The sequence below is a fragment of the Cebus imitator genome, unplaced genomic scaffold, assembly GCF_001604975.1.
Source record: "Cebus imitator isolate Cc_AM_T3 unplaced genomic scaffold, Cebus_imitator-1.0 Scaffold9, whole genome shotgun sequence".
In the NCBI taxonomy this organism is placed as follows: Eukaryota; Metazoa; Chordata; class Mammalia; order Primates; family Cebidae; genus Cebus; species Cebus imitator.
In genome coordinates, this window is record NW_016107324.1 from 5,259,427 (window position 1) to 5,286,246 (window position 26,820).

Genomic DNA, 26,820 nt, shown 5'->3' on the forward strand with positions numbered 1-26,820 from the left:
TTCCTGGGTATTTAAATCTCACCCCTCTATGCTCTTCCTGAATTTGTTAGAAGACCTGGTACTAGTTTAACTTCACAAAGGCAGGAATGCTCCGTCCTTCCTTCAACATTGTGATGGTTAATACTGAATGTCAACTTGATTGGACTGAAGGAGGCAAAGTATTATTCCTGGGTGTGTCTGTGAGGGTGTTGCCAATGGAGATTAACACTGGAGCCAGTGGACTGGGAAAGGCAGACCCACTTTCAGTCTGGGTGGGCATCATCCAACCAAATGCCAGCACAACCAGAATAAAAGCAGGCAGATGAACGTGGGGACATTAGGCTGGCCTAGCCTCCCACCCTGCTTCTCTCTCTCATGCTGGATGCTTCCTACCTTTGTACACTGGATTCCAGGTTCTTTAGCTTTGGGACTTGGACTGGCTTCCTTGCTCCTCAGCTTGCAGACGGCCTATTGTGGGACCTCACCTCGTGATCGTGTGAGTCAATACTCCTTAATAAACCTACCTTTATATACATCTCTCCTGTGAGTTCTGACCCTCTAGAGAACCTTGATTAATAAAAACACTCTCCAAACCACCTACTCTCCTGTTCTCTTAACATGCTGAAAAAAGAGTCATTTACATTGGTGAGATACTCATATTTCTTCCCTCCTCTGGAAGATGGAAAGTTTATCTTACATCACTTATTAGAGTAGTTATAAAACTCCTAACCTTGGAGCTCTCAGTAATATATTCCAGACTATGACTGGAAATTTTTTATTTTTAATATAATTTGGTAGATTTAGGAAAGACAATAACTTCAGTTTACTGAAACAAAGAACCATGTCCTTTTTAATCGTTTTTAAAGTAGATTCTGTATTTATCCCTGTATGTATACAAACAAACTTTAGTAATATAAATGCTATTTTTTATTATTTAATATGCTCAAATAGTAAAATTAGGTTTGGCAGATACAGATGAAATATAACTAATAATTATGTATTCACATGTTTGACATATTAGGACCTAGACTTTTCCTATTCTAATAACGGAAGGCAATCACATCCTCTCCTTTTATATGTACTGAAAGCATCGCGTGTTTGGCCAACATCATGATTCCTAGACATCAGAAATAGAAACCACCGCAGTAAGACGTCACCCTCTCATAAATCGTGTTTTATTCATCCTTGCTCACCGTACATCTAATTTTAAGAAAAGAACGTACATTTTAAAATAAAATGAATTAATATACTAATGTATCAAGATACATATTAATCAAGCAAAAAAAGAGACAATGGTATCACATGCAAATATGACCACCTTTTTAAGGATAAAGAACTTTTACTAAAGATAATAGAAAAAGTAATGTAATGAAACTTTTTCATGTTTATAGTATTTAATTTATTCCTATAATTTTAACAATTTACCTGTATTATTTATCTGGTTGACTAAATTAGAATAAATTTTAATGTTTGTTTGCCTATTTTACAATTGAGTAAAATTTCAAATTCTGTATTTATTTATAATGAGGGGAACATCTGGGAGTAATTAAGATTTATCTTCATGAAAAGATAGTGGCACCAAACTATCATGAATAGGATATAATTTTTCTTTATCGCAGGGCCCTGCAATAACAGAGCCCTGGGAGAAAGACAAATTTTATTTTTTCCCTTCCAAAGGAAAATTAAAGCATGTATTTTACAACTTATTTTGGGGACTATACAATATCCTTGGATCACGAGCTAGCAAAAACATTTCTTCTGATCTATTTATCCATCTTTCTAGTGATATAGAATTCAAATGTCTCCTGCAATCTTGTTACTGGATCTTTCAAAACTTTTTTGCACAGAAAGTAAATGAATACCTTTGAAACCTTTATTTTTTTCTGTCCCATACACAGAATCTAACCTACATATAGAAATCCCCAGAGTAAACCTATTCCTTTTACTTAATATGCCTTCATTGCACAGGAGAGAAAAGATGCAGCTTCATCATCTGCCCTATGGGAGCTCTTTGATTACCTAAGACAGGTTACCTTGAATGCTCTACTTTTAATATATTCTGCATTACCTAATCTGGGCCTATTTGTCAATTCGTCCTTTGATGTCAGGGTAATGACAGAATAAAGTATTACAAAGAAAGAGTCCTTTAAAAGTTCCAACAAAAGTGGTTTTCTAAATCGTTATTTTAAATTGCTTACATGAACTGAGAGTCATTACACTGTTCATCTTCATTTAGAGTAAAAATTGTTCCATTAACCATATTGGCAATACAAATTTCTTGTCGGTTGTTTTTATATTTTCACTTCTACATTTCACTTTTTTAACAAAGGCTTATAATCATACTTTGGGTCCTGGATTCTAGTTACAAGGTAGTTTACATTAGCTTCTGTTGATGGGAGAAGGCTCGGTAGAGCCTTGGTAATTCAACCCAAGTCTGCAGCATTTGTTAAATGTGAAAATATACCTCAATTTCTAAATAATCAACTGATAAGTGTATTTTGGGGAAAAAACTTTATATATGTTAAAGCTAACTTCTACTACATATTCAAGTAGTCTAACACTGGATTACGTGGATAGAAGTTAGCTTGATGGTCATCATTATTATGTGTTTTACCAGTGGTAATGAGTTGGTCTTGCCAGACTTTCTCTCACACCTGTGTGGGGCTTTACACACAGGATAGTTATGATACCACCCAGGACTGGGTGTTGGTGACACCCCCTCCAACCCAATGCAGCAAGCCTTCTTGATGATGCCACTAGCAATCCCCACCAGATGACAGACCACAAGGTATGCTAGTTAAAAATCCAGGAACTTGTTTCCTGGAAGAGACACAAAGCATGAAAATAACAGGTAATTTATATGTACAGATCTCCAGTGTTTTGATTCGAAGACATCCCATGCTATTCAGAGCATGAGGCCTTTACTCAAATCACCCACCTTCCCACATGGCCAGACCAAGACTTTGATACTACTGATAACCTGTTATTTAAAAATACAGTGTGAAGAGAGCATGAAGACAAAAGCTCTCTGGAACAAGTCATTACAGGAGAAAACTGAGTCCAGATTTCTCATCCTCACTAGAAATTTCTTGGACATACCCTTTATTCTTTCAGGTAGGCTCAGCAAATTTCTACTCACTTGTTCCTACTGGCTAAGCAGGCAGAAATGAACGTGGAGGGAGGAAAATGGCATTTTTGGTTTTGGATTCAGTAAGAGTCATGCTTTGGGCTTTATGACATTTGCTATATACTGATTTATATTGGTTAAAGAAAAACAGTTGGCTATTATTAAGCAGGGTGAGAATAACGAACCAAAACAAATTAAAACACCATGTTGAATAGAAGGATGCTGCAATAAGAAATAAAGGAAATTTAGAAAGCCCAGTAGCAAGCTTTCTGATTGCCTGCCACAATAACTGGCATGGGTACAAAAACAAATTTGAAAAGCCACAGTGCTGACTCAATATCTTAAAAAGATTCAATTTGGCAAAAAATAGCTCTGCCTACAAAGCAGGTATATAAATATAAATAGCATGAGTCTTTGTACAGAAAGAACTTCAAAAGATATCAAATGCTTTTATTTGTTCATCAAAGAAGGACAAATTAAAGAACAATGGAAATATAATTGTGTATCTAGTAAGGAAGCACAATGTATAAATGAATTCTAATACCTTCTGCACACATGGTAAGGGTAAAAGTGCCTCACAACTATCTACCCCACTGGTGTGCATGAGGACAACTCTTCTGGGAACCTGAACAATGTATTAACCAAGAATGTTTATAACACAGTGATTTTACCTGAGCTATATTTTTGTTTGGCTTTTTTCTTTCAGGTTAATGGAAAATAAATCTGAAATTTGAACAGCAACATACAGAAAGATGCTGCTCTGAAGTTTATTATATTCCACTGAGAAAGAAGAGAAATCATTAAACTAATAGTTTAGTTAATTGTGTTATACAACTGGTTGACATATTATGCAGCAAATAAAAATGAGAATGAGAAACTCTATGTGCTCTCTATATATATGGCATATACATATATGCTACAAGTATAAGGCAGATTATTAAATACCATGCTCTGGTCCAAATGTGTCCTTCAAATTCACATGTTGAAACTTGATCACCAATGTGATAATATTAAGAGGTGGGGCCTTTAGGAGGTTGCATTAGTCCATTCTCACACTGCTATGAGGAAATACCTGAGACTGGGTAATTTATAAAAGAAAGAGGTTTAACTGACTCACAGTTCTACACTGCTGGGGAGACCTCAAGAAACTTACAATCATGGCAGAAGACAAGAAGGAGATACCTTTTTCATAGGGCAGCAGGACAAAGTCAGTGCAAGCCAGGGAAATTTCAGATGCTTCTAAAACCATCAGATCTCCTGATAACTCAATATCATGAGAACAGCATGAGGTAAACTGCCCTCATGATCAGTTACCTCTACCTAGCTCTGCCCTTGACATGTGGGAATTATGAAGAATATAATTTGAGGTGAGATTTGAGTAGGGACACAAAGCCAAACCATATCAGAGGTGACTGAGTCAGGAGAGTGGAGGTCTTATGAATGGATTAACACCCTGATAAAAGAGATTCAGGGGAGCTCTTCCCTCCCTTTTGCTCTTCTGTAATATGAGAACACAGGGTTCAAGGTGCCATCTTGGAAGCCAAAACCAGGACTCTCACCAGACACTGAATCTGCTAGTGCTTTGATCTTGAACTTCCCTGCCTCCAGAGCTGTGAGAAAACAAATTTCTGCTCTTTATAAATTACTCAGTGTGTTAGTCTGTTCTTGCATTGCTATAAAAGACACCTGAGCCAGGCACGGTGGCTCACGCCTGTAATCCCAGCACTTTGGGAGGCCGAGGCAGGTGGATCATGAGGTCAAGAGATCAAGACCATCCTGGTCAACATGGTGAAACCCGTCTCTACTAAAAATACAAAAAATTAGCTGGGCATGGTGACGTGTGCCTGTAATCCCAGCTACTCAGGAGGCTGAGGCAGGAGAATTGCCTGAGCCCAGGAGGCGGAGGTTGCGGTGAGCCGAGATTGTGCCATCGCACTCCAGCCTGGGTAACAAGAGTGAAACTCCGTCTCAAAAAAAAAAAAAAAAAGAAACACCTGAGACTGGGTAATTTGTAAAGAAAAGAGGTTTAATTGGCACATAGGCTGCATGGTAAAGAGTGGTTTCTGCTTCTGGGGAGGCCTCAGGAAACTTACAATCATGGTGGAAAATGAAGGGGAAGCAGGCACCTCTTACATGGCTGCAGCAGGAGAAAGAGAGAGTGAGGGGAAAGGTGCCACACATATTTAAACAAGCAGATCTCATGAAAACTGGGGGCAGTGCTAAATCATTCACGAAGGATCCAACCTCATGATCCAATCACCTCCCACCAGGCCCCACCTTCAACATTGGGATTTTACATTTCAAAATGAGACTTGGGTGGGGACACAGATCCAAACCATATCACTCAGTATCATGTATTTTCTTATAGCAGCACAAATAAACCATGACACTATATTAATAAAGCTACATTCAGATGTGTGTTGTTTGATAGATGTTACTAGAGATGGTGGAAAATGAAAATGAAAAAGGATGTCAGAATAGAAACATTTCTATACATTTAACTACCTTTTAATCATATTTATATTAACTAAAAGGCAAAAATCTGATCAACCCGAAAGATTCCAGCCTACTCTTCTTCCACTATTTAATAGCAATGATGACATTAAACGTAAGCAAATGGCTGAACAGAGTACAGACAAGAAAAGTCCATCAGGAGACTTGTCATTCACACAAAATGTAGCCTAGAAAAGATAATTTACTAAAAACAAAATCAGGGTAAATGCTTTGGGAAGATTTTAATAATTCATCCTGAATTCTATTCCTACTAATCTCATATTCACTGTTGTATATAGCTCTGCCATCTGATTCAGACTGGCATAAAACATCTAGTCATTAATGCTAATTAAATATGCCTTTTCATTCTGATAAAAACACATTCTTCCCTTTAGTATCAAACACATGCAATATAATTCAATAGTCTCTAAAAGACACTTTAGATCCTCTTTTTGTCCAATAAAATCAGAAAAGGCAGGAAAGTGACTATCTAATGTGAATACCATATTGTTGACTATATTTCATTTCAATTTTAAAAGTAAATTATAAAAATGGCTTGCATCATATTTATTCTGATTCATACTGTGAATTTCTCCCCTCTGTCAGAACCTGAGGGTAAACCTCAGTGTTTAATGTTGCATGCAGGTGTGGATCTGCTGGGGTTCCTCTCTGGCTGTCTGAATTAGGATTACTAAAGGATATAATAGGAACACCCTTCTGGGGGATTTTGGATCCTAATATAAATTAGTACATATCTTATCATCATGAAAAATCTAGGCATAGCCTTCACTGAAAAATTAAAGACTATTTACATTCCCCATTTTATTCTGCATAATAGAAAAGTAAAACTATACAATTTTCAAATAGTTTTGACCTTAAATTCAGCCCCTGTCATGGGGCATTGGTACCTACACCTTGGTAAAAATTTTGGGACATGAATTAAATAAAGCTATATGTATTTTGAATTGTATATATCAAGAAAGTAAAAGTATTTTAAAATGTCAATGTCCCTTGTGATTCTAACATACATATCAATGCATATAGCAAGTATAAAATAGCTGTGGAACATCAATTTATTTTTCTTATACACCAGTCTAATTCTAAAATTGCCTGTGGAACATCTGAGAGAATAATTTGGACAACTTAGTCATGGTCTCTAGGATTAAATGTCAGATTTAACTGCATTACCTTTCAGTAAATTAATGTGGAGTTAAGAGTAGGTCTCAAACTCCTGGTCTCACGTGATCCACCTCCCTCGGCCTCCCAAAGTGTTGGGATTACAGACGTGAGCCAGCATGCCCAGCCCTCATTCTCCATTATGTAACAGATAGTCTATAAAGATTTGTTAGATGAATAAAAAAAGAATTAAAAAAAAAAAGAGTAAGTGCTTATAGTTTCAAAGTCTGAAGTACCCCCTTGGTTCCAGGGTATTCAGACCCCTGATAACTATGATCTTGTACCAGGGTAAGATAAGAGCACAAACACTCAAGGCAATGATGCTTTGTTGAGGCCACAATGGACTCCTTGCTGTTGTTGCTTTAACATATTAGGCAATTTCCCACTTGAGGACACTCGAGCTGCTGGTCTCTATGGTCTCAGTGCTCTTTCTCTGAGATATCTGCATGACTCACTCCTTCATATATATATTTTTAAACAGAGTCTCACTCTGCTGCCTAGGCTGGAGTCCAGTGGTGCAATCTTGGCTTACTGCAACTTCCACCTCCCAGGTTCAAGCGATTCTCCTGCCTCAGCCTCCCAAGTAGCTGGGATTACAGGCACTCACCACCATGCCCAGCTAATTTTTATATTTTTTAGTAGAGATGTGGTTTCACTATATTGGCCAGGCTGGTCTCAAATTCCTGCCCTCAAGTGATCCACCTACCTGGGCCTCCCAAAGTGCTGGCATTGTAGGCATGCGCCACTACACATGACCTCTCATTCATTTTATACCAGTGTCTTATGAAATCCTCCATTACAAATCCACCACCCCCCAATCTGATTCAGGTCAGCATTAAAGCATCTAGACATTAAGGCTAATTTAATCTGCCTATCTTTTCCCTACCCCATCTTCCTTTATTGCTTTGACTTCTGTTCTTATTTGGATTTATTCCATCTGCCACATTATATATTTGTTTACTTTATCAATCATTTCCCCCCAATGCAATACATACTATTTGAAAGTAGGGACTTGACTTTCTCACTGCTGTATCCCCAGCAACTAGAACGGCGCTGGCAAACGATTAGCGCTTAATGCATATTTACTGAATGAATGAATGAATGAATGATGAATAGGAACAGACCATACAAACATAAGTTTATCAGAAGGAAGATATCACTTCTTTCCTAGCAAAAATCTTTCAAAGTTTTAATCCATTCAGATATAGGAAATATTTTCAATTAAGCTTTTAATAAGCTTTCAATAGAGAGCAAAGTGCACAGCAATGAAAAGAAAGTGAAAAATTCTTCATATGTTGCCAACCACAAAATTTAATGTTGTTTTTAGAGAAATAGTCTTCTTATGTTTCATAAGCTTGTTCATGCTGCATAGGGCCTGAAAATTAGAATGTGGCCATCTCAAGTCAAAATGGAGTTTCCCAGATGGAAAGGCTGCTGTCTTCAATGACCTTTCTTTCTTTTCTAGCTGTATAACCTGATCCGTCAAAACCCAATTCAAATATCACTTTCTCCATGAAGACTTCCCAGATCTAACCATCTCAAAGACCTAGTCTCCCTCTGAAGCTTACTCTTTAGCTGTAACTTTCCTAGGCCATTTATGTTTTCTTGTTCTTTAGGTGTGTCTGTGTGTCTGTGTTTGTGTGTATGGGTATTTATCATTACGTTATTTTTGTTAATATTTCTTGAAAGTTTTTGTTGCTTGCTCTTCATGCTTTATGTCTCTGAAATGAACACTTTATGATGTTTTTTAGCCAACAGCACCGACTGCAATCCTTAGCATGGATTAAGTGCCAAGTAAATTTGAGTAAATAAGTAAATACCATTCTCAAAATCAAACTGGCCTAGTACTAAGAAAAGGCTGTCTCATCACAGACTAGCCTCCTACTTAGATTAAAACAAGGACTAAGATTCCGTCCTATTATTTCCATTTACATGATTCTATTTCCTTGTGGCAATGGAGAAGTGACAGCATATGATTATTAAGAGGGACTGGACTCAGGGATTCCCACTCACACTTTGAGTCTATGTCTGATGTAGCTGCATGAATTTATATGCCTATCTTGGCTGCCCCAGCCAGATCACAGTTGCCTACAATAAAACACCTGAAAAGGACTCACCAAATATTTCCGCCTATATTTTCTGAAATAGCACATTGTGTGAGCTCCTGGACCATAATTTTGCCAGGAGATAGAAAGCAGTTGCAACTCCAAGCAGTATCTAGCTCACAATACTTGGGGTGTAAGGATTATAACCACTAAGTAGTGGCATGTCTAGCAAAGGCAGTGAGAAAACCAGTTTTGTTGAGCTAGCTGAGTCAGCTCCTACTAAACAAATTCCCATAGTGAATAAAATGAATGTACATTTTGTACCTAAAGTGCAAATATGTTAATATAAATGCAAATATGATGAGATTTTGGGTCACAGTGATATAAAGGTGGGATTGCATTTATTTGTATGACTAAATAGCCACTGAAAATACAAGAACTAAAACCAGAAAATGTCCAAAATCTCATTCTAAATATACCTGAGTCTTTCGAATGTTTCATTTTAATTTCGTGAAGTCAAAATGTAAACAAAAACCACCAAATAAAATGTGATACCACAAAGACACAAGCAAGGCAGGAGGGTCACATACCGATGCACGCCGCTGCTGCACATAATGATGTGGCAGGCTCCTAGCCTACTGCACAGCTCCGAGGAAACTGACAGCAGTCCAACCCCAGAGGCACTGCAAGCTGTGTTTGCACAGGCAGCTGTGCGCTTGGATCTGATAAACGAGGCTACCAGTCGGTAAAGTTCATCCAAAGCATTGAGAGGCCTCATTAGCTGCAGGAAGGAAGGGATGAACGTCAAGTTCAACATGTTTAGTAAAATCCTTTTAGATGGGTTAAAATTCACAGTTGGTATAGCTTTTAAAGAATAGTCTAAAATATTATTTTGTTTTGGAGTTAATGGAATTAGAGACTACAAATATTTAAAACTACTCATTGCTCAAGAACAACAGAAAAATTAAATAAGGATGATATATAAATAAAAAGCACCAATAAATACAATCATCTATTTTTACCTTATCTACATAGGCAGCTTTGGATGTGGAATTTGGTGGTGAATTTGACTTGTCCAAGTAAAATGCCCTGTAAGAATCCAAGGAAGAAATTAAATTTGTTGTTAGAAAAAGACATAATACGCACGAAGATGTTCAAGAATCACTTACTTCCTTTGAATAACAAGTGAATAAATAAAAGGATTGAACACTAAAGTTTGGGGTTGCACAAATGTCCACAAGTTTCCATGTAAAAAAGATAGTTAAAATTACCACCAGGTCTGTTACAAATTGTGTGGACTTGGAGAGATCACTTAACTTGTCTATGCTCGGTTTTCTCATTTGTAATTTAAGGATAACCTTAGCTTCTACTTCATAAGGCTGCTAAGATTAAAAGAATTAATGCAAAATATGTGGAACAGTGCATAGCACAGAATAAGTGCTTATTAATATTTGCAATAATCAATATTAAAAAGTTGAAGAAATATACTTTTACAACTATTGAAGAACACTATCCAATTTTCATTTACTGTGGAAAAGATTATGAAACTAATTCTCAAAAAGATGAGCCAATTCTTTCCAGCACCAACCTATGCTCTATGCTCTGATTAGAAGTGAAACTCTGAGAGTTCAATGTCTCTTTTTTGTTACCAGGATACAATATGGTAATGACTAGTTCAATACACAAAGTGGAATCCTAGTGGCCTAATACACAATGGACATACTGCAAAGGATATGATCTCATTCTTTCATTCTTTTCTATGGCTGCATAGTATTCCATGCCATTTTGTGTATTAAAATAGCCATTTTAACACCCAAAATGGAATCCTACTGGCCTGCAAGAATTACATGCAGTTTCCAAAGAATTATTGCTGTGTTTGCTTTGCTTGTGGGTCAATACTAAACAGAAAATTTAAGGGAATGATCTATAAAGATAAAATACATTTATATTTTATTTGACCAAGTATCTATTTTTTTTAGTGATGGCAAAATATATACAGTATAACACAAAATTTACAATTTTACCCATTCTTTTCATTTATTTTATTTTAGATTCAGAGGGTACACATGCAGGTTTTTTATATGGATATATTACATAATGGTGGGAATTGGGCTTCTACTGTACCTATCATTCAAATAATGACCATTGTACCCAATAGATAAGTTTTCAACCCTCATCCCCTTCCCAATCTCACCACAAGTGTAAAGAGGTTGGGAAGGAGGTGAGGGTTGAAAAGTGTCTATTGCCTTTCAACCCTCAGTGTCTATTGCTTCCATCTCTGTGTAAGTGGGAACACACGGTGTTAAATTTTCCATTTCTGAATTATCTACTTAGTTTAATGCCTCCAGCCCCATCCATGTTGCTACAAAGGACATGATCTCATTGTTTTTTATAGCTACATATTATGCCATTTTAAACATTCTCAAGTGTATAGTTCAATAGCATTAAATACATTCAAATTAACCCTCTAGTATCTATTTTTGATGAGGTAACAAACTTCACATTTCTAAAATGTGAGGTTTTAATGATGGTGGAACAAAGTAAGTCCCATGATATTAGAGTGAGTTGTCATATTAGATATTCAAATAAAAGCTGTTTATATTGTCGTTTCAGAGCATCTGTAGGACTTCAAAGTGTTGGTAGCTTATTATCAAATTCACAGTGTAACTGGGCAAAATCAGTGAGGGACAACTCTATACTCTGCATGGGTGTTTTGAGTCCCACTGAGCATATGGGTTCACACCCACACAGAGTGATACTCCCATTACTAGCAATAGTGTTTTGTCTTTTTAAAATAAAGTAACATGGGTTAGTTAAGCTTTACACTTTAAACTACAAAAGCTTTAGCTCTAAAGACTAACTTCCAAAATGACAATTATGCTCATCTTTATTGAGAAGCGGCTTTTTCTCGTCTAAAACACATATTGAACCCTCCTCAAAAGTTTTGTAAACAACTCAGAATCCAAGATTGGCTATTACTCATTATAACTCACTTCGCATTCCTAAGAGATTTCCAGGTACCACCTGCAGTTCCCCAGCCTGAGCACATAACACTGACGGGAGTGTGGGGGCTGCTGCAACCCCAGGAAGTAATCCACCAGACTGGGTCATGGTGACATGAGCCACTGCACAGTGGAACATCCATCAAGTGCCATGAAAATGCAGTTCTATCTAGCTGAGTGAATTAGTGTCTACTAAAAGCACTAGACTGAGAGCAAAACAGAAGACTAACGGGTCATTTTCATGACTAAAATCAAAGGTATCATTTGCAACACCATTTTAAAATTTTCAACATTTCCCCCATTTTCTGAAAGAGATAACAATCAAAGAGGAGTACTGTCATCATAAGAGGAAATGAGCTTGAATGGTGTAAGGTACAAAAGCATGCACTGGGGCAGGAGCTGGGGCAGAGTGAACGAGCAACTTAGGCCAGAAAAGTAGACTCCAGGGCCTTAGAGGCCCTGATAAGATTTTACTCAAGTGAGTTGGGAGCCATAGAGGTAAATGGTCATAAAACTTGCCTCATTGCCAGAAGACTGGACATTTTAAATATTATTGCTGTGCCCAACAATTCACGTTCTATTGAAAGGTCTGTGTGTCCTTTCATTTCAATTGTACGTGCACTTATAGAGGATTAATCTATGAAAATCCACTTATGCATTTTGCTCTTTTGCTTCACCTTTTAAATAAATAAAATACTACAGATGCAGTGGAAGCCTCCTGTTGACCTATTCTTATTTCATTTCTGCCACTAAAATGTAAACTCCCCACTATAATGCAGGTCCTCTAGTAGCTATGGATTTATTTTTCTTCATTTCTGCATCTCTAGCATCTGTAATAGTATGTGGAGCATGGTATGATCTTAATAAATATTTGTAAATAATCATTTAAAATTTTTGTTTCTTTATGGATGGCTGATATGGCTTAGCTCTGTGTCCCTACCCACCTTGAATTGTAATAATCCCCATGTGTCAAGAAAGGGTGGGGTGAGGTGAAGATAACTGAATCATGGAGGTTCTTTCCCTATACTATTCTTGTGGTAGTAAGTCTCAAGAGATCTGATGGTTCTGTAAATGGGAGTTCCCCTGCACACGCTCTCTTGTAAGATGTGACTTTGCTCCTCATTCACCTTCGGCCATGATTGTGAGGCCTCCCCAGCCATGTGGAACTGTGAGACCATTAAACCTTTTTCATTTATAAATTACCCAGTCTCGAGTATGTCTTTATTAGCAACATGGGAACAGACTAGTATACTGGCATTCCTTCTGGCATCCAAACTAGACTTTGCCAGGCTGTTTCAATATATTCAAACTTCAGGGGAAAATTCATTTTAATGGTCCATTTTGTTGGCTGTCTTTCATACTGTTAGGTTTCCTCATGTGCTTTGGATTTATGTTTTGTAAATACATTTGAAGTGGAATGATTTTTAAATTATTTTTATTTAGTTTTATTGGTATAGCTCCATTCTCTCTCTCTCTCTCATCATCTTTCTCTTAAAAATGGTTTTGTGGATCACATATTTGTAAGCAGTTTTAGATCTGTTCTGAGTATGACATTGTCTTGACATCTAGATTATCACCAGTCATGTCCCTGAACTAGTGAGTAATTCGGTTTAGTTTGGTTTAGTAGTTTAAGGCCATGCCTAAAACGACTTCCTCTTTCCATCTTCAGCACCAAGCATCACCAAAGCTAATCTAAGCAATAGCGACAAGTAGATTTTTCATCCTTCATTCAGAAGTGGAGTCCTCTGCTACCTGGTTTCAAACAGTGAGGCTGGCTCTGGATTTCCGCCTAGTGTACAATGACGTTCATGTCCCATTGCCCTGCAGAAGCTGTCCCAGCCCCCTCTGTCCATCTCCAGAGTCCAGCAGGCCAGAGGCCTCAGCACAGCCCACAACTCACCACTTGCATTTCATTTCCATTCTTGGGCCACAGAGATAAATTGTTTTTGAGCCCAGCTGTGATGTTTGCATATTCTATCCTCATATTTTATCTAGCATTTGTTATATGCTTGGAACAGAGGCAGTGTCTCAAAGCTGAACCCAGAGAAGTACTTTGATCAGATGTCCTCACACCTTTTCTCAAGTAAACTTGGTAGAAAAAGGAACATGGCAAAAAATAGTACACAGGTCACAATCAAATTATTTAGTCTCTCATAGTCTCAGTTTCCTTATTTTCAAAATGGATATTAGAATTATCCGACATAGCATGATGTTGAACATTAAATTAATGCATATGAAATGATCATTAGTGTAATAAGTATATAGGACTCATTCAATAGACAGTAACAACTATTATTCAAGTACACACAGTGGCAAGCATCTCTGGACAATTTTTAGCCATGATAAGGAATAACAAGGGCAAAGTCATCCTACTTTCTGTGGAGGTAATCTAAAACATTTTATGACACGTTAAGAAATGAAAATTAAGTTAGGTATTTGGAATCTATATAATTACATGATCAGTGTATGAGTAGAACTTAGGTTTAAAAAGAAAAGAATGTTTTTCAGAGTAAAGGAAAGAAGACTGTCATTTAAATGCCTTAACTAGGTGCAACTCTTCTAAACCTTGAATCATCTGGGAAGAAAAATATTCTGTAAAAGCAGCCTATAGCTCCTCCACCGAAGGGAAGCATTGCTACAGAAACAGCTGGTTGCATGGAGCACTCTCTTCTTTCTGAAAAAGATGTTTGTTTGTTTATTTATTTATATTATACTTTAAGTTCTGGGGTACCTAATGTAGACGACAGGGTGATGGATGCAGATGTTCCTTTAAAAAAGAAGTTGTCATTGATTTAGCCAGTTAAGACCTGCCTATATCATGTTGATATGATTCTGCTACATTCACTTAAATTAACTTGATACAAATCTTCGACTACTTAATGGGGCAAATGTTTAAAGGAAAAAAAATAAGTTAGAGATATCACTTTTAAAGGTTAAAAATGTAACCTACATCAAGTGAAATTTTATTTAGCAACAATCTACCTTTTTAAAACTGCTATAGGCTGGGCACAGTGGCTCACGCCTGTAATCCCAGCACTTTAGAAGCCCAAGGCAGGCAAATCATGAGGTCAGGAGTTTGAGACCAGCTTGACTAAAATGGTGAAACCCCATCTCTACTTTAAATATAAAAATTAGCCGGGCATGGTGGCATGTACCTGTAATCCCAGCTACTCAGGAGGCTGAGGCAGGAGAATTGCTTGAACCTGGGAGGTGGAGGTTGCAGTGAACCAAGATTGTGCCATTGCACTCCATCTTGGGTGACAGAATGAGACTCCATCTCAAAAGACAAACAAACAAACAAACAAAACTGCTATATAGCAGAACTAAGATAGAAAAGATATAACTATACCACTTAAAATACTCTTAGAATACAAAGGTTTACTGAAAATTTAGAGTTAAAAATACTGGCTCATCTAGACTTGTGCTAGTAGTTAATATTTGTTAATCCATGATGATGGAAAGCAATAAAATATTATAAATCATACCTATGCACTGATGAAGTCCAGAGAAGTAACCAGAAAATAAAGCCACTTTGATACTCCCATGTAATATAAATAGCCAATAATTTTTTAATTCAATTACTTTTTAAAATAAGAATTTGTACTTGAGGCTACAACTAATTTCAGATATTCCTCATCAGAAAAAATTTTTCAGATATTTTGCCAAGCATAAGGTTTACAGATATTTGTAGAACTTCAGTATCTTTCAGAATTTGACAAATTGTGGACAGGGCATAAATTTCCAGTGCACTTTCCTTAATTAAAAAAAGTCTTGCAATGCCCCTTAATCAAATTCTATGAGAAAAGTTAATGGCAAAATGTGATTAATGCCAAACCTAACCACATTTTATTGTGCTTCTGAGCTTAGTAAGAATGAAGTCATGGTCCTTTGTCTGAGTATAGAAAATCTCATTAAGACTTACTTGGAAGTATGGTTACTGTTTTATATGGGCTGCATAGTAAGTTTACTTTCATGCTGGCATACAGCAGGCCCCACTGTCATAATTTCATCAGTTAACTCTGCCATGTAAGATGGATATATTATGATACTATTTATTTTTCATTTAGTCCCTACAGGATAAAATACCAATAAGAAAGTGGTAGAATATGTTATAATAAGCAGTGGTGTAAATATATGAAGTCAAATAACTACAATGAAACAAATCTTGGCATTTATCGCATACCATCTAATCAAGAAGACAAATACACAGGTATTTATATTGCAAGGCAGGGAAGTAATAGGTGAATTTAAAGGTATAGAGTCGCTGGGTCTATAGAAGGAAGGTCACATAAGAATATGGCATAGGAGTTAGACTTTGATGGATGGCTAGAATTCTGACAGGTCAAACTGGGAAGGCTGTCTTTCAAGTGGAAGCAATGTCCAGAACAACAGAGCAGGTATAGAATGAGTGGAGCCAATGTGACCAAAGACTGGGTTCACGTAAGGTAGAGAGAGAAAGCTGGCTAAGTAGGCTGAAGCCACATTATAAGGAAATTAAATATCAAACCAAAGAATTGTAATTAACTTGGTAAGCAGTGAAGAATCACCACAAAATTAACACTTAGCTATCAACAGAAAAAAAGAAAAACAAAAGGATGAATGGGAAGAAAAACATGACTCATCAAATAGGAAAATGTTGAGAACTGAGAGCTGCAAAAGATTCTAGAAAGGAAAGAATCATTCAGCATTCAAAATAAGACTGTGGTGTATAAACAGGGAATTGATGTTTGCCATGAGACAGAGAGTAAAGAAATTTGAGGAATGCTGAGACTGGTTTATACAGTTATGTAAGCTAACATACTAATTTAAGAATTAGAAAAATGCTTTATCAAATGGGTCAGTAATGATAATCCTAGCTCCATAGGGCTAAGCTGGTGCTCCAGGGAGGTTCACTTTTTCACACAATGAAAGACAATGCAATTGCCTCATTTAAAATATTTAAACCAATTTATTTTGTCATAGGAAATATACAGAGGTTAAATCAATGACAAAATGGTATTCTTCTCAGCAGCAAAACTTCCCCCCCCTTTTTCTGGGCATGGTGGAGAATATCCAATTTTTAAGATGTTTAAGGCCTCATGCTTTATAGATAAGGAGAAACTAAACATTCAGCCCAGATTTCTGCTGTGCTCTTGCCTCTTCTCTAGATCATTGCTTATGAGATATTCTCCATATTTATAATCATTTACAGAAAGTTCTCACTTGGTCAGACAGATATATACTTCTCCTAATATTGCTTCCTATCCCGAAATACTCTAAATTGTATTAGGTTGCTTTTATGCATTTTACAAGTATTGGATTTAATCAAGTACTTCAATTTTCAGAAAAGAATGGTAACAGTATTTGATCAATTACAGGTATCGTTTATAGACATGATTAGATATGTCATCATTGTAATGGTACAGCAGTTGACTATAGGTGTGACTAGGCATCTCTGTAAGTTTCATTGTTAAACTTACTTTGACTACCACAGCACCTAAATTAGGAAAAAAATAAATCTATAGAAAATCTCATGAAAAGACACTGAGCTCTTGTATGAATAAAAATCACCAAACAGCTTCAACCTGTGGCCACATGTGGTTAAACAATATATGATGCTACTTGGGAGGTTGAGGCAGGAGAATTGCTTGAACCTGGAAGGCGGAGGTTGCAGTGAGCCAAGATCGTGCCACTGTACTCCAACCTGGGTGACAGAGCGAGACTTCGTCTCAAAAAAAAAAAAAAAAAAAAAAAAAAAAAAAAGAATACACGATGATGAATGGGAAGGTGGGAGAGTATCAAATTGCACCTCCATCTTACCTACCTTCTGCCCCCATAAGCATCAGCATTGACTTCTCTGGAATGCATTTTACTTAAATTTACATGAAGAGAAATTCTGAATAATGAAATAATTTTCTATTTGCCTGGATGTCTTTTGGCCTGTCAAAAATGGAGCACCTAAGGTCATGGTTATCATTGAACTGCCTATTATCCATTAAGAACTTCATTTCTACTTGAGTGTTAAAAACAAAAAACAAAAAACAAAACAACAACAAAAAAAAAAACAACAAAAAAAAACTCCTGCTAGAATATTAACAAGAAAAGACAATAAATGTGACTATAGAAAGTAAGACTTTACCATATTTTTAAAAAAAGCATTTCCCTGACTTCTTTTATGCCCTGAAAATGTAATGATGGTGTAAGAGGTAGTGGAGACACACCTCTCTACTCTTTACTGCGGTAGACACTCTCGTTCCACTCTTCTCCTTTTTGAGAAGCCTCCATTAGTGACCTGACTAGATTGAAATCCTATTCTCTGCTTTCCAAATGCTCCGTCCCTCCAACTTTTATTTTTGCTCTTTCTTTTATGATTCTACTAAGGTGACATTCCTTCTTCTGCTCCTGTGATATATACATATCACTGTGGATGCCACCTACTGTTAAAATACTGCATGTACACATATTTTCCAATGGCAACACCATGTCCTGCCATTAGGGAATATTATCTCCACGGAAATGTACAGGAAAAGAAGCAAATCCTTTAGAAACATCTCACCATACCTAGGAAGAACATTAAAGTCAAGTCATATACAAAAACATTAAAGCCAAGTCAATTATTTCACAATAATTCTATTTAATTTGATAATTATGCTTCAAGACAATTGGGTATTTTCATACCAATGAATAACTTTTTTGGTTTAAAAAATCATAAAATTCTTACAATGACACTATGAATAGTATGTGTTGACTCTTTTTCTACCACATCTTTTCTCTGTATACCCTATTTAACTCCAGTGTGCCTTCAAAATTACCTTTGTAAAGCATAAATATAATCATTTCATTAGCTGGCTTTAATATCATTTTAATTTTCCCAGTGCCCAAAACCTCATATTTTAGCCAAGCATTCCAGGGCGTTCCTAATTATTTACCAAAAAACTTCCCATCCCGTCTCTCAACAGCATGCCTTGCATGTCCTTGCTCAATTTCCCTCAACACACTATCCACATATAACCTTTCCCAATGTCTTGCATATGGTTCTCTCCTGCCTGGAATTTCCTCTCACCTCCTTCTGCTTGGCAAAACTCTACTGATTCTTCAAAAGTCAGCTCAAATGTGACATCTTGAGAGCTTCTCCACTGAAACAAATTTATCCCACTTATTATACTGAGTTGCACTCATCCTGTTCCTTGTGCTAAATTATACATTCTCAGTGGGCAGAGACCCATTTGTTAAATTTGTAATCCCATAATGTAAGACAGTGCCTGAAACATGGCATGTACCTAATACTTCTTAATGTAGTACTGAACTGAATCGAACTTTATTTCATGAGAGCTAGAAAGGGTTGAAGTTACTATACTTATACTATGAAGCAACTATATATATGTATATGATCTAACAGAGGAAAAATGTATTAAAAACTTTAATTTTAAAGATAGATAAAATAATCATTATGTACATTTTAAAAGGATTTGTTACATGCAGAAAGAATTCTCCTTAAGCTTATAAATATTAGCTACAACTCCATTAACACTGAAACATAATACTTAAAGGAAAGTATTAAACAATCATTGGAACTTAAAATTAGACAGTGAGGATGCTTAACAACCTCTTCTGCAGTAAGAGACAACTATAGTCAAGAGAAAAATATTCTCAGGGTCCCTTGAAAGGCTTACAATAGCACCATTTTACCTATAAATTATTCTAGCAAGAAATGACACAGCAAAATTTTTGTTCAGTTCTAACTAAGAAAAGATTAACACGGTTTCATGCTATTATACTGAGATTTTCATTGTCTAACTCTTGGCTTATATACTTTTGCACTAGAATCTATAACAGGCTGAGCTTTCCTTATTTGGCAAAATTCAAGGTCCTTAAGTACAGACCCATCTTCTACATCACTTCCTCACTCAAACTTTGTATCTTTCAAGTCAGTAGTTTTTTCCTATACCCCAACACCCTGCACATCCCTTAACTTCAGTATCTGCTGCTTCAGTATCTGCTGTGCCTTAAGGATTTGTTTACATGTTTCTTTCCCCATAAAATCATAAGTACCTTGAAAACAGAGACAATGTACAGTTTGTCTTACTCCATCAGATAGCATCAGTCACACAGTGAGTGGTCAACATATTTTGGTTGAATAAATAAATGCAAAATTAATTTCCAAAATTTATTGATGAATAATAGCTCTAAACCATTTCCAAGGACAACGTATCTTATTTCAAGTAAGATTTCGTATAAAAAAGATTGAAAATCATCCATCATGGATGGTAGCTGTTGGTCAAAAAAAAAATCTGCTAAGCATAATAAATTTTCTCCATCACAAAATATATATCCCCTTTCACTATTTCTGTTATAAACTGTAGTTATAACAGGAAAAATAAAGCTGACTGAGAAAGACAAACCAGGTCTCTACCCTATTTTAAATTTCCAAAGTGCTTAATTCAAACTAGCTGAAGCAGTATGGAATTGTCACCATCTTCTAAGATTATAAGGCACACAATTCAGGAATGAGTCTTATCTTATAAATAGCTGTAGACATCTGCTACAGAGGGAAGGCCAGGAAAATGGAATATGGCTAGAATTATAGATACATAGACATTAGAAGGATGTCACTAGAAGTACTTAGAGACATTGTGAATACAGTAAGAGAAATATATCAAATAATTGAAGCTTCCTCTTGGTACCTGTTTGGTAACTTCACTCCTCAGATGAACAAACAAATCAAAGGTGAATCTTAAGGGAATAGTTGGAATTAAACATACGCTGCATGAGGACAGGGACTTTGTCATGATTATCGCCATAAGCTCAACAGCTAGGAAACCACCTGAAAGAGTAGTTGCTCAGTAAATATTGTTAATGAATCAAAAGTAAATAATTTAAAGACAAAATGAAAATTAATAATAAATAGCAAGGGACAATCTCATGCAATAGTGAGTCTTCCCTGAAAAGAAATGTAAGCTTGACCAAGTTCATTCTCTTTAAGAAATAAATATTCATTGACTCCATGCCCCTTCTAGACATAGTCCAATAACTCCTCTCCTTTTCCATTCAAAATTCCTCCTGAAGAAGTCCAATCTGCTAATCCCATTTCCAAATCTTCAACCCACTCTCCTCAGCTGACAGCTGACAGTCATCCTACAAGAACCATTCTTTCTAAGGACGCCAATGACTGCATTGGCCCACTTCTTAGATATCATTTCCTGAATCTCTTCATAAATGTAGCACCCACTCCTTCAAATTCTCTATTTCCTTGCCCTTTTGACTTTGACCTGGTGCCTTGGTGCTCAAGTACTTTCCCTGCTCAGTCTCCTCTTCACTACCTACCCCATAAGCATCTGTTTTCTTAGTTTCTGCTTGCCTCACTCTTCACACTTTGAAACTTTTCCCTGGCCATCTTTTTTTTTTGTTTTTTTTCCTCTCTCAGGGACCCAAATCTGTAAATTCATAACACTGAACTCCAGATTTGTATATTTATGTATTTGTTCATAAACAAATAATTCATAAATCAGGCAGTGCCAGGTGCTAGGGATAAAAGGGTAAGAATAAGACAATATTCACCTGTAAAGAACCAATGGTGTGGTTTGAAAAAGAGGAACATAATTATGTAATTACAATCCAGGGTGGTGAGTGATCTACAAAGGTTTAGCAGAGTGCTGGAAAAATACATTTTTCCAGCAAGGACATATGAGAGAATCAAAGAGAATGAAGAATCTTTAAGACATAAGAGAATCTTAAGGGTAAGAAAAGGAATATCCCCATTTTGATCATGGAATTTAAGTCTGGAAAGGTATTTAACTCCCTGAAAACAGGGGGAGGTATGAGAAATAGAAATAGTAATTGGGAGATTACTCAGCAGATATGAACAGTAGTTGAATGAATAAAAAGAACTGATGAAAGAAGAAAACAGAGGGGGAGGAAATAGACAAAAAGTAGGAAGAGGAGAAAGAGAGATAATCTAATATATCATTGATTGTGCCGTCAGTGAGGAGGTAATTGATGTGAGACTTAAGAGATCTTTTTTCACTTGTTCTTCTTGTTGACAAACTGTAAAATCTGTCTAACCTTCCTGAAAGCTTTGTGGCATTCAACAATCGAAACAATTTGAGAACAATAAAAAAAAATACGAATCCCACATTATGAATTCTTGGATTAGTATTTTTTTTACATAAGGATATATTCTTAATACTTTCATTCAACTATTCCAACAAATATATTTTGAGCATCTATTAAGGTACAAAACAATACTCCGTAGAGCAACAGACAAGAGACAAAGCTCCTTCCTGCAGGAAATATGCATCTGGTACATAGGAGGCAGGGGCATGTCCTTCTTTTCTGGGCAAGTGTTAAATGAACCCAACTTCTGCAGCCTTCAACATTGGCTCTTCCTGCACCTGCTTTTCTACTGTAGTGTGACCTCTTTCCCCAGTGTCATTTTCAATGACATTTTTTCACCTGGGCATAAGGCAAACTTATTCTCCCTCTTTCAGAATCTGCTTTCAGCTCAATTTCCAATTTCTTCCATGTTTAAAGAACACACACAGATATATAACAGGCCAAACTTACATCTCTCAGCAGTATTAAAAAAATCCCAACCTCTGCCCTCTAGCTCAGTGCCATTCAAAACGCAGCTTGCAGAATTTAATAAAGAAATTGCAAGTGAGAATTTAGAAATTAGATTTCTAAAAAAGTCTAAAATTGTATTTAGAAACTAGATTTGGTCAATGCAAACTCTGTAACAGTTTATACTGCCCTGACATGTAAATATTCAAAAGCCCTTGTCTCATTCACCAGAGTAGCGACTACAGCAGCAAGTTACATGCGGTGGCATGATCATCGTGCACAGTAGGGCCACATCAAAAGAAGTGATGTTTGATAATTATAAACCCAAAGTGCATAAAAACTGAAAACAAACATAAGTGTCTTTATTTAAAATCTGTCCTTTCCATAATATTTTAATTTTTAATCAGACTTTTAAAAATAATAGTTTAATATTATTAACTAAATTAGAGAAATAAAATTGACATTGTTTTTATATGTAACTTACTGATGGCAATACAACTTCACTGGGTTTTTATTGAGAAATTGCTGTGAAATCTCTTCTTTCCTTACTGTCAACATACCTCTGTGGGTCTTGTTTTCTTTTACCATGAGCATTATTAAAACAAACATAAAAGTTCAATGTCCACTTTTCCCTGTAAACTGTGCTGTCATTCCAACCTGGATTAGGTATATTACCACGCAAGAAACTAGCTATTAGTTTCTCGGATTAAAAACTTTAAATATTGGCATATACAGTGTTTATTAAAATACACGGAAAAAAAAAGCTTTTGTGCAGTGAAAGAAACAATCCTCAGAGCAAACAGACAACATACGAAATGGAAGAAAAAACTTGCACTCTATCCATCTGACAAAGGTCTAACATCCAGAGTCTACAAAGAACTTCAACAAATTTACAAGGAAAAAACAACAACAAGCAACCCCATTAAAAAATGGGCAAAAGACATGAACAGATAGTTCCCAAAAGAAGACATACATATGGCCAACAAGCCTGTGAAAAAAAGCTCCACATCACTGATTATTAGAGAAATAAAAATCAAAACCACAATCAGATACCATCTAACACCAGTCAGAATGGCAATTATTAAAAAGTCAAAAAACAACAGATGCTAGAAAGGTTGCAGAGAACAAGGAACACTTTTACACTGTTGGTGGGAATGTAAATTAATTCAACCATTGCAGAAGGCAGTGTGACAATTTCTCATAGACCTAGAGGCAGAAATGCCATTTGACCCAGCAACCCACTACGGGGTATATACCCAAAGGTTTTATAAAGATACTTGCACATATATATTCATTGTCACATTATTCACAATAGCAAAGACATGGAATCAACCAAAATGCCCATCAATGATAGACTGGATAAAGAAAATGTGGTACACATAAACTACGGAATACAATGCAGCCGTAAAAAGGAATGAGATCATGTCCTTTGCAGGTACATGGCTGGAGTTGGAGACCATTAGCCTCAGCAAACTAATGCCAGAACAGAAAACCAGACACTGCATGTTCTCCCTTATAGTTCTGAGAACACATTGAGCAAGGTGGTAGGGGGAACAACGCACACTGGGGCCTGATGGGGTGCACTGGGGGAGGCAGAGCAGCAGGAAGAATAGCTAATGGATATTTGACTTAATACCTGGGTGACAGGATGATCTGTACAGCAAACCACCATAGCACACATTTACCTATGTAACAAACCTGCACATCCTGCACATGTACCCCAGAACTTAAAATAAATGTTGATGGAAAAAAAGTACATGGAAAGATGTTGAGTTTGTGGAATTGCTATTTCATTCACAACTTTTTTTTAAGAGAAAGGGCCTTACTGTGTCATTCAGGCTGGAATGCAGTGATGCAATCAAAGCTCACTATAACCTCAAACTCCTGGGCCCATGTGATCCTCCCAACTCACCTACCTGAGTAGTTAGGACCATAGGCATGTGCCAATATGTCAGGCTAATTTTTAAAAATTTTTTTGAGACGGGGGTTAAGAGTCTCTCTATTTTTCCCAGGCACGTCTTGAACTCCTGGCCTCAAGTGATCCTATTGCCTTAGTCTCTCAAAGTTCTGGGATTGCAGATGTGAGTCATCACACCTGTCCACAACTTTTATTTTTGATTGCAAAATAACAGAAATTATTTAATGGCAATTCTTTATTAACTGCCTACAGAATCCCGTAGCATTCAAGGCATAGTAAGACAGACCTGACTGTGATACTTCTCAAACAGCTTTCAATTACACACGGCATAAAATATTCCTACTTCAAATATTCCCATTGGAGTACTTGCAAGCCTTTGTACCATTGTTCACAGCAGATCTGGGCAATCATCCTTTCTGTCTTTGGGCTAAATCCAGGACTGGAAGCACAGCTGAAGCTGTACCTTCTTCTGGATAGTTATTTTTCTTTTTTTTTTTAATTGCCTCTTTCTTTATAATGTTTACTAGTGTGAAATTAAATGCAGTATCTACATTATTCTCAAGAACATCTCTGTGAACAAAAAATGCTCTTCCAGTTCTATTTTGCATCACTATTTCATGCAAGATACTTCTATATGTTTTCTACTCAGTTGGGCCGGCACTGAGCACCCTGGAGAAACTCTTGATGTTAATTTTGTTCTCTGAGTAAGTTGCTCTGCAAAAAAAACACAAAAGCTGCCTTCCATGAAACCCATCTTCAGATACAAATCTCTGTGTTTATCCATCCTATATGTTAGGCAAATGCTAAGGATGGTACATACCTCTTCTCAGCTAATGCTCTTGACAGTGTATAAAGCATCACTAGCCCAAATGGACAGATTAGAAAACAGGCTAAAAAATATTAAGAACTTGCCCCCAAGCCACATAGCTAGTCAGTGAGAGGGTAGGCACCAGAATCCAGGTTTGGCTAACTCTCCATCTTCCAGTATATTAATGCAGCAATTCCATATCATTACCTTCTATTTCTTCTCGCTCACACCACTGCAGAAATTTCATATTCAAAACAAACTGAAAACCTTTCCCCCATAACCTAAATGTCATTTTGTCTATTAAGCATATTTCTATTTTTTTCTTACCTGGCTCAGAATTTATACAATAAATGTCATATTAGATCTACTGAAAATGCTTCTCCTTAAGACTAGCAAGGGATTTGTTCATCTCATTTCCCATTGTGTTTTTTGAATGCATCTAATTTTACATTTGAGTTCACTAATATCTCAAGTACATGAAGTTCAAAGTTTATACAAACTGAACCACGTCTGAGACCCTTTTCAATGATTAATGTGTACATGATCTCCCAAGTTCTGGGACTATGAATTAATGTGCAAACAATCTCACAAAGTTCTGAGATTTCCTTTATAATCATATGAAATATACTATGAATGGAATAGAACTATAGGCTTTCAATTCCGCTTGATTAAAATGTCTTAATATTTATTCTATTAAAATGTTTATATTTAATCATATATAATTATCATTATACAGCTTACATGTTACCATATATAATATTATGTAATACATATTTTGACAGTTTATTTTGGAATTTGATGCAAAGAATATGGCTGATAATGCATTTTGATGGCATTTAAAATGGATACAGATGAATCCTTCTCCTCTGACCATGTAAAATATTGCATAAGAAACATTCATTATGAGAGCAGGAACACTTTAGTGGACTTGATTCACAGACTCACATCAGAGATACTTTCTTTCATTTCCAAGTAGCAATAAGACTCCAACTATTTCAGTTCCTTTTGTCTTTTTCTTCCACTCCATTTCCATTTGTATCTTCTTAGGGTTCTTATTATCACTTGCCTAAAATATTTGAATTTTCCTAACCAGTCCCTCTGGCTCATCTTCTCCTCACCCCTAATTTGTCCTCAATGGTACCACAGAGTGGACAGCTGAATATGCATCCTTTCCAAACCGAGTCTGCCCTGCTTAGAACTCACAAACCCGCTGCCTCACTTACAGGCTTCTGCTGGCATCTGAGGCCCTCTGTGGCCTGTTCCTCTCCCAACTTCAATTTCATCCCCTTGCCACCTATTATAGTCTCGCAATGCCTTGGATTGTATTGTTTTCTCTTTCCTGAAAGAGCTTCTCCACCGCTCTCCACCTGGCCCTCCAGTAGTCATCTTTCAGAGCTGTCCCCAGTCCTCGGACTCCTGAGTCTTTCCTAAATGCTCCTGTTCTGTGCTCCCCAGGTAACCTGTTACATCAGCCATGACATTCGGTAGAGCATTTCAAAATAACCTGCTGGTTTCATTGACTCTTCCTTTTAAAATTCTCAAGGGCATATTGACCAGTTCACCTCTGTATCCTCAGTGCTGTGTGCATTTCTGCACTTGCATACAGGTGCACAATAAATATCGTTAAGCCATAAAGAATAGTTCACAAAACAGAATAGAAGGACTCGGGAAGACCCATCTGCTAAGTCATCATGATGTGAGTCAAGAACCTGCCACTGTTTATATCTTGTGTT

General features: G+C 36.6%; 1 protein-coding gene across 1 annotated transcript in view; it reads right to left on the reverse strand.

Annotated features, from left to right (window-relative positions):
• Window positions 1–26,820, reverse strand: part of PREX2 (phosphatidylinositol-3,4,5-trisphosphate dependent Rac exchange factor 2) — a 293,374-nt gene that overhangs the window by 36,339 nt on the left and 230,215 nt on the right. The window contains exons 36-37 of the mRNA XM_017544858.2: window positions 9,843–9,909; window positions 9,411–9,601 (exon numbers count right to left, since the gene is read on the reverse strand). Of these exons, the coding sequence (XP_017400347.1) occupies window positions 9,411–9,601; window positions 9,843–9,909 (258 nt within the window). The remainder of the gene's footprint in view (window positions 1–9,410; window positions 9,602–9,842; window positions 9,910–26,820) is intronic.